The 9,634-nt window shown below is 41.5% G+C and overlaps 1 protein-coding gene across 1 annotated transcript; it reads left to right on the top strand.

Annotated features, from left to right (window-relative positions):
* The first annotated feature begins 5,880 nt into the window (after positions 1-5,880).
* MAS1 (MAS1 proto-oncogene, G protein-coupled receptor) lies at positions 5,881-9,000 on the top strand. The gene is made up of 2 exons (XM_032104302.1): positions 5,881-6,067; positions 7,806-9,000. Exon 2 carries the CDS (start codon positions 7,843-7,845, stop codon positions 8,830-8,832), a length of 990 nt encoding a protein of 329 aa, XP_031960193.1. The 5' UTR covers positions 5,881-6,067; positions 7,806-7,842; the 3' UTR covers positions 8,833-9,000.
* The last annotated feature ends 634 nt before the right edge of the window (positions 9,001-9,634 follow it).

Raw genomic sequence — 9,634 nt, 5'->3', positions numbered from 1 at the left:
TAAAAATAATAGAAGAACTTTTCTCAAAGGAAACAGTTCAGCTACTTAAGAGTCTTCATTTTAAAAATTCTGCGTTTGGGAAAAATCCTAAAGCAGGAGGAAATACTTCCCTTCTGCAATGATGTTTTGATGCACTGTGCTCTGGTTCATCTCTATCAGTCATGCTCCCAGCTGGACGCCAAGAGAAAAGAGGACTGTAATACCAAGTCATATTCCATGGTGCACTGTGAGAGGTTCAGTTCAAAAAGGAGAAATGAGACACGAGAAAACTGGGCTACAGTTTCCCTGCAGAACCACAATGTGATACACACACTGAAATTTTGATTTTTAAAATACTGAATTAATTCATGACCTTTCGACCATTTTTACTGCTCTGATGGAAATTCCTTCTTTAAACCCTGGCGTCACACAGTAATACACACCTCATTCAGACATGTCATTATAAAGCTCTTGTTGTTTACTGCTTATTATCTAACTACAATCATACACAGTAGTTACATTTTCAGCATGTCATTAGATGGCTTGTAAAGATGTTGCCCTAAGGAGTCACAGACCTGTCCTGGCTGAGTCTAAAGAGTGTCCAAAAAGGGCTGTTAACAATTCCCGTGTCATCTATATCTATTTTTTTTTTTAGCTACTGGTGCCTCTGTACAGCAATTATCATCCTTTTAAATAATTTAAATAATAATAATTGAAAAATTATTCCACTGCAAGGAATCTTCAGCAGTGTAGCTGTTTCTCTTGTGCAGAGGACAGGGAGACAGGTGAACCACCAGACTTCAGGTGAAAAATCCTGAGTGTTCAGTAAGCCCAACTAAAGAGATTCAGGTTTCACAGTAACGTGCATCAAGCATCTTACTTAACCACCTATTCCTGCAGTTCAGAGGGCAAATAAAGAATAATGGCTAATTTCTGTGATAGGTTGGAAATGCATGCAAATGATGAATATCTGATACAGAATAAAAGTAAACGGGGTAAAAGAAAGAAGACAGATTAGTACAATCAAGAGTAAAGATTATTTCAGGGCAATCTTTCTGATTAGGGCAGGCACTTGACAGACATAACAGTCTGACAAGCAACTCTGTTTCAAGAAGGATTTGGATAACTGTTGATGGGAACATCAGAAACAGTGCAGGTTGAGAGAGAGAGCAGCATGGTATCAGACCCTTCTTTCAGTAACTATCAGTAATAAAAAATGTCTTACTCTGTATGTATTACTGGATAATTGCCATTCAGAGCTTTTCTTCCAACATTTTATCATGGGGAACTCTGACTCATCTCTATCATGCCTCAGTCACATTTTCTAATGTGTAACTTCTGCTTTGCACAACTAAAGCTAGAGTGGTTTAAACCGCCTATTCTAATCATGTACGCCAAGTTATTACTGCCATTCTTACCCTATTGTCTCCCCAGTGGTTTCCCGTATTGTTTTACATACATGAAAAGAAAATGTAGAAAGAAAAGACTGTTTCCTGTATTGTCTTACACTACATAGCAGTGGTGGCCCTAACACCTGGTTGCTGTTGGGGCTGCCAGCAGACAGGTGCAGTGTATTTTCTCTTTTGATGCGTGATGATGCTGGGCTTGGTGCAAGCATTTGTGCCATCAGTGAGCCGACTGAGAAGGAAATAAGACTCAGAATGATTTTAGCAAGGGTAGATTTCCACTGGGGACAGACCCCACTGTCTTCAAGGTAAGAACAGCCACCTGCTACGCATGTTGTGACTGATGGTAGGTCTGCAGACAGCTGAGGAGCCTGAAAGCTCCTGGATACAGGGGATAAAGATGGGCATTAGGAAACCTTGTTATTTTATATTAGTTTTCCCAAGCTCACAGCAACACTAAGAGCTCCTTGCTTGCTGATACTCACTCTGATTTGGGAAACTCCCTGCAATTTACTCTGGCTGCTTCCTCACCAGCTGTGACACGACACGGAGGTATGAGCTCAGATCCAGAACACCACGTGTGCTGAGCCCAGGTGGGCAAACACGGCCAGCTGGTATTGTGTGAATATGTCTGTACAGCTTCTGTAGCCAAACTGGCCGATTCCCCCTCTGGCTGTGGGGAGTGGAGCCAGCTGTGACCCCCTGCAGCCCGGCAGACACGCGGGTGAGCAGCACACGCCTCGCCCCGGGGCTTCCGAGCTGGAGCTCTGCTCCGGCTGCTGCTGGCATCACGCCAGAGTGCTGAGCTCTGGCTTGCCACCCAGAGCCGTGCAGGTCAGAAAAAAGAAGGTGCGGCTCAAGTCAGAGCAGGAACATCTCCAAATCTTCCCCTGCTCACGCGACAGTCAGTCCATGAAGTTAACACGTAAACAAGTCCTCTAACCTTCCACCAGCCTGGGCAACACCACCAGAGTAATGGACCAGACTCCTTGCCTTGCTTCCAGAGATCTGCACACCAGCTTGGGGCTCACCTGCCCCTACCTTTCTGTCCGCTATTAATTACGCTTCTCTCATCAGCATTTTCAGAGCAGAACCAAAAATCCATGAATCATTCAAAAACATCTCTGACAAAGAACAGAAAATTAATCTGAAAACAGCCATACCAAACTATTTTAGGGGTCTGTATTGTCCCAACACCAACTATAAACTGCCCCATCTCTCACTGCCTGCCTTATTCTTTCCTCAGATAAAGTTCTTCCCTGTTTCCCATAGTACACTTGGCTTTCAGGCCCTAAATCCAGTTTCATCAGCAAAATGTGGTGGGTCTTAACCACCCACAAAATAATACAATTAATTCACCTCTACCAACTTTAGTTGTCAAAATTTCTCAGTAGGATTGCAGGATTAAGCAGTAATCCTTGATTTAGAGCCTGCTATTCCATACTGTTCTCATGAAAACACAATCCCATGATTGCCATTAATAGGATTTTACAACTGGCCTCACAACTGAGCAGCCACCAAGGAGTCTTTAGCCTTACACCAATTCTGGACTTAGTCGTCTCTGTCTGATGTCTTCTAGAATTTTAACTCCTACCATAACCTTACTTTTAGCTATGAACAGATGAGCCCTGTTGGTTTCAAAACTTGCTGGTGACATGTATTTTCACCTTGCTTTGCAGAAGCCAACAATAAATTCAGCTCTCACGCCTGTTGCCTATAAAACACAATCCATCAGTTACCACCCTTCCGGGAACTGACATATGCTGCGATCATGGCTGGTATGAGTAGGGTAAAAGATGTCCAACAAGTTCTGTGGTGGGTTTTGGGTTAGGGTAACCTTAACTCTTAAGTTTACCCTATGCCTAACTCCTACTTTAATGACACTCATATCACCTACTGAGGGATAGCATCCGTAAGTCATCATGGCTCTTCCACTCTCTGTGAGACTTAAGGGGTCTTAAGACCCTTAGGATCCATACATTTTGTAGAGTCATAGAATGGTTTGTGTTGGAAGGGACCTTAAAGATCATCCAGTTCCAACCTCCCTGCCATGGGCAGGGACACCTTCCACTAGATAAGATTTCTCAGAGCCCCAACCAACTTGGCCTGGTACACTTCCAGGCATGGCGCATCCACAGCGTCTCTGGGAAACTCATTCCACTGCCTCATCACCCCCACAATAAAGAATTTTTTCCTAGTATCTGATCTAAACCTACTCTCTTTCAGTTCAAAGCCATTTCCCTTTGTCCTATTGCTACATGCCCTTGTAAGAAGTCCCTCTCCAGCTTGTTCTCAGTGTGTCCCCATAGTATTCTCTTTGCTCTCCACAGTACTCTAAAGCCTCCTGTTTAGTCTTTGCCCCTCTTACAACCCCTGTTTTTCAGTGTGCCCTTTAGCTCTCTGTTAGTGGTTTGCATGCAGATGTCCAATCCACACTCTGAAACTTAAGCCCAACTCCAAACCTTTGTTAGAGCTGAGTAATCAAGGAATGAATTACAGCTGGAAAGTGGTGATGACTGAGTGACCATCAGGAAAAATTGCACTTCCTGAAAGTGCTACCAAAGCTCATCCCTGAGGGGTTTTTGTTATGGCTCATGTAAGTATATAGTGGGAGATCTGACTCCTGGGTACACAGAAGCTTTTTTATATCCTGGCACCTGTACCAACCACATAAACCCCTCTAATCTGGTTTACAAATCCTAGGTTGTTGGGTGGTGTTTAATGAATGAATTGCAAGTTCTTTACAGGTTGCCTTCTGCTTCCAGGAATTGGAGATAGAAGAACATGAAATTATTCAAAGACTCAAAGAAAAATGATAAAAGGTAACGCTACTAGCTTCCTACATACAGGATATTTGCAGGTGTTATTCCTTTCAGTTTACCTGTACTGCAAAGCTGCTCTGTCCCACCAAGTTAGTGTCAAAATTTCAGGATAAATTATCATTCATGTGACATCTTGCTGTATATTCCATTTAGATCAAAATTAAAAGAGTTTCCATATTGCCCATCATGTCTTTACTGTTAGTACTAATTTCTAGTCCCAAGGTCTATTCAAGTTCCACGTTTTGCTATTGTAGCCCCCTTGCTCATATCTGAATAGTTAAACTGATTCAGAAGCAGCTGCTCCAACTCTTGGCAGCATCTGATATAAACACTACTGTTCAACCTTCCTCTTACTCCCAAAACCACCAAGGACAAGGTGTATTTGTGACCTATTCCCCTCAAGACCAGGTTTCACTCTGGTGCCCTGGCCGTGTAGATGGTGAGTGATGGTGCTACAGGGATCAGTCATGAAGGAGGTGCTGTGTGCATGAGGGAGGTCTCACAAACCAACTGCCTCTTGGGGACAGGGAAGCCAGGGCATCCCTGATTTTGGATTGCAGTGGGCTGCAAATACAAGTTCCTGGTCAATCCTGACATATTAACAGATTCCTACAATGATTCTTCTCATTACTTGTATGCATATTTCCTTTTTGGGGAAAGGAACAGGTTTTTTCCTTTTTCAGAAGTAGCTTGAAATTTTTGGTCCCATTGGTGTTGAACGTAAGGTAGATTACAACTTAAGACAACAAAAAAACATTTAGAAGTTGTTTTATTTCACTCTGTTTCTTTCCTAACTTTATTCTGACCCTCCCTTTGGGGTCATTTATTTCTCACATTAGTTAGTTGCTCTTCTCGTTTGGGGATTTGGTAGTTTTAGTGAAACATTTAAAGGAGAAGACCAAGCAAACTCTCTCCTTATTTGGCTAAGAATGTTTGTTCTGCTAATATTTGAATATAAAAACAACCTAATACTTGGGGCAAAAGCAGGGGGCATCCTCAGGGGACTTTTCAAGTTCTTGGTCTTGTTTGAACTTTTCAGGGGAGACTGTTTAAATCTCATGAAAAGATTTCTGGGTTTGGGTTTTTGTTTTTTTGTAGATTAATCTCAAGATACAGATTTTACCTAGAGGAATGGATGTATGAGACTAACACAATGATGGGCTATTTTCTTTGCTCTGTGGTTTCTTTCCTTCTTTCCTTTTTTCTTTATTTTTCTTCCCTTCTCTTTCTTTTTTCCTTCATCTCCTATCTTTTTTCTATTTCTTTCCTTCTTTTTCATTCTCCCTCTGTCCTTCTCACTTTCTTGTTTTCTCATATAAAGAAATATAAAACAAATTTGCAAATCAACTTTTATTTTTTTAGATGGCATGTGGTGGCACAGTTCTAAATTGGGATTTTTTCTTTGGATCTTAACATCCCCAAATAGATTTTCTACTCCCTTCATGTTTGTTTGTTTAAACTAGGTCTCTTGGTATTGTAGCAGCTCAGGACAACTTTCCATATACTGCCATTCAGTTCCCACAAGAGTTAAATCCCAGGCTTTCAGCTAGATGAGTTGCCAGTTACTGAGTGATGCCATTTGAAGCTCAGCCTCAGATGATGAGCCTGGAACCCTTTATTTGGCATGCCTCAGACTTTTGGAGCAATGGGAGGACTGCACACTTCTTTTTGAGTCATGGTCAGAGTCACTATTTGCTCCCCCTTTTACCAAACGCATATGGTTGGAGAAGGTAACCTTCAGCTTCTTCAAGGAAGTTCTTCAACAGCTTCAAGGAAATCTGAACAAACCATGGATGTATCTGGAAGGAGAGGATTCTTTCCATCCTCATCTCTGAATGCTGTCATGTGGGAATGACCTTAGTAAGTCGAGAACTTTTTCCTCCTTGTTTTACTCTCCAGAGAGAAAACTCCTTTTCTACGGTGATACAAACTTGCTTGAGTATTTTCATACTCCAAGTCTTTTTTTTCACACTTGAGTATTTTCATTCTCCTTTTCCTTTCCTATTTGTTTTAACTCTTGAAGTAGTTTCTCCTCTCCTTTTTTCTGTGAAACTTTACTATGCTTCCAGCAGCACACTGTTTGCGCACCTTCCCTCTGCAGTTTTTGCAGAACACTGCTTGGGAGGCTCGCCACTCATTCTGGTCACTGCATTCACTTGTTGCACTCACTCTCAATTCTCTACCACATCTCCAGCTATGTTGTTTGTTGCCTTCAACTGTCTCAGGTGGTGGCATGGTCAGCATACAGGTGGCATCATCATTAACATTTTTGCACAGGTTTAAATGCCAGCAAACCCTGAGGCTTCCCAGGTTGTTTACAGAATGCTCATTCTTAAGACTGTGATTTCCTGTCTTAAGGAGCTGTTTTGAAACCAGGAAATGCAAGGCTTATGAGAGAACAACCGTGACGGGGGTGAATGGCTCTCTTCAAATAATCATTGCAAAAGTTGCCCCAGTAAAACTTCTTTACCTTGCATTCGATGTTCTTAACTACTTGAGGGTATGGGTAAATTCTCATTATGGCATGTTAATGAACAAGGTAGGTTATATGGATGAACCAAGTCAGCTAGGTAAGCTTATTGTCAACAATTAGTTCCTACAAACATCAGTAAATCCAAAAGTGTCCTGAATGTGACTGTGTATCATCACAGGGCAGCTGGGAAGTTAACAGGGAATGGGGTATGAAATATTTGTATGAAAATCAGCTGAAGCCAATGCTACTAACTGTCTGTTATGAGATAAAAGGAGACATACAAAAGGAGAATTTACCCCATAACTCAGCAAAACAACAGTTAAAACCATTAAAACAATGACAGGGAACCTAAACAGCTTCTGATGATGATGATGATGATGAAGATGAACATGATGTGATGAACAACATCTCCCTGTGATGGGTTAGATTTGTAATGTTTGCAAGATACCTACCATCGTGCTATGTGTAAACATGGTTAAATTATGTTATGCTGTGATAAATGACACCTAAAGCAGGTAAGAAATTGTTTCCTCAAAACAGTGGCATTTTGCCTTCCCTCCACCTCTGTACTTGGAGGGAATACAATGCTGAGAAACTACATATTATTTTTACTTACATAATTAAATCCCTTTCTGGAAAACTGATGTTGGTATCATTTTTTTTTTAAACCAAAAAACCTATGAGACAAATTCACTTGAAATGCATATGTTTAACTTAAAATTAATGCCATTAGCTTCAATAGGAACTGAAGAGTCCTGTCTGGGAACAATCCAGGGCTCTAACAAAAACCACCAGTGCCATTTGTCATGACTACATCATGAAACTGCAATGATTGTCCAAGAGCTCTTTAAGAGCATCTCTTTAGCTGTGGTGTAGCACTCACAGGCTGAGCCCCTTAGAGAAGGTGGCTCAGGATTTCTGCTAGCATGATGGACTTAGTGATCTTTAACATTGCCAAGAGTAGCTCCCAATGGGTTTTAGCTAGCATCAGTATATCAAAGCTGGTGTTCCTTTTGCAAACGCCTTCATGTATGATCAGAAATTGAGGGTCCACAAAACAGAAGGAAAAAGGGGGAGGGGAAGGAGCACACAATGCTCACAGTATATTTTTATACATATTTGCAGAAGGAAGAGCTGTGCTATCCAAACTTGAGCTTTCCCCATGGATGAGTCAAACATAACGTTTCATCCCAGCGAAGGCACAGAGAACATCTCAATGCACAGAAACATTTCTACACAGGAAAGGGTCTGGGAGATATTGACCCCACTTTGGGTAATTATGATCATCTCCTTCCTGGGTTTTTGTGAAAATGGAATTGTCCTCTGGTGCCTCTGCTTCCAGATCAAAAGAAACCCATTCACTGCGTACATCACACACTTGTCCATTGCTGATATCTCCTTACTGCTTTGTACATTTATTCTGTCAATTGAGTACATCGCTGGTTTTGGATTCGCATATGGTTTTTACTATTATGTAACCACCACACTATCAATTGTCTTCCTTCTTGGCTATAATACTGGTCTCTATCTCCTGACAGCCATCAGTATTGAGAGGTGTCTGTCTATTGTTTACCCCATCTGGTACCGATGCCACCGGTCACAGCACCAATCGGCAATTGTGTGTGCAATTCTGTGGACTCTGTCTTTTTTCATGACAGTAGCCGAATATTTAACATGCAAAGATGATTCAACCAAGGAACAATTCAACGATGGCAACCATTGCCAAGCACTGCTCATCTTCACATGGATCCTGACTTTCATGATCTTCATTCCTCTAATGATTCTATCCAGCCTGATCCTGGTTATCAGGATTCACCGTAACTCCCTGAGACCTCATTCGTCAAAGCTCTACATCATCATTGTGGCCACAGTCATTGTTTTCCTCATCTTTGCCATGCCTATGAGGCTGTTGTATCTTCTGAATTACCACCACTGGTCATCTTTGCTCAGCCAGCAGAACCACGTCACCATTGTTCTCTCCACCGTTAACAGTAGCATCAACCCCCTGGTTTACTTCTTTGTAGGAAGCAGCAAGAAGAAGAGGTTCAAGGAGAGCCTCAAAGTGGTCCTTAGCAGAGCACTCACTGATGGGTTGCGGCCAAGAAGCCAGGAAGTTGGCATGAGTTTGGATATAGCCGAAACAATTTTCTAAAGCTTAGGGGGGAAACTCTAGGGGCAAATAATTGGACTAAAAACATTTAATAAACCACTGCAAAACTAAAGTATTTTTCTTCCACAGAATGTAAAAAGCAGTGGTGAAATGGTATTGTTATCTTTGGTGGGTGAGCAGTGGAAAAATATGGACTAGAATAAAGATAACTTTTATTTGGGTTTTTTTTTTATTTTTATTTGTATTTTCTTAATTATTCAAACACATGCTACATCCTGATGTGACTATGCCAATCAAAGATACCACAGTGGAAAAGAGCTAGGCCAACAGAGAATATAAAAAAAGAACACAGAAATATTTTATAAATAGTGTGACATTTATAAAAGCACCGAGCACCCATAAATGCTATTGAAGTCATCAGGGCCTGTGTGCATTCACATTTTTAAAAGTCAAACCCACTAAACGCAGGATTCACGTTACATACTGGGATTCAGTTTCAACTGTTTCCAGCTTGTTTAAGTGCTCAAAAGAGCTGGTCCCTGGGGGAAACAGAGGAAGAAATCCACGTATGAGAGTAAGTCCCCACGCATAGCCAAGCACATAGGGCCTAACTTTGATCTAGCAAGACATTTAAGTATATATTAAATGGCCTAATTCATCTGTCATTAAGGGGCTACTTCAGAGTTTGTTTTCAAAGTATATGTTGCATAATTTCCACTGACATCAACTCGTCTCTGGGTCCTTGGATAATTCAGTACTTGACACATAGGAGTATCTGGCAACACAGGGGTGGTGTCAACTCACAGAGGGCTTTTGCCCTAATTATGAAGGGTGGGGCTGGCTT

This window comes from Corvus moneduloides, chromosome 3, assembly GCF_009650955.1.
Source record: "Corvus moneduloides isolate bCorMon1 chromosome 3, bCorMon1.pri, whole genome shotgun sequence".
In the NCBI taxonomy this organism is placed as follows: domain Eukaryota; kingdom Metazoa; phylum Chordata; class Aves; order Passeriformes; family Corvidae; genus Corvus; species Corvus moneduloides.
Note: the sequence above shows the minus strand (reverse complement) of the source record. Positions and strands in the feature narration are given on the sequence as shown.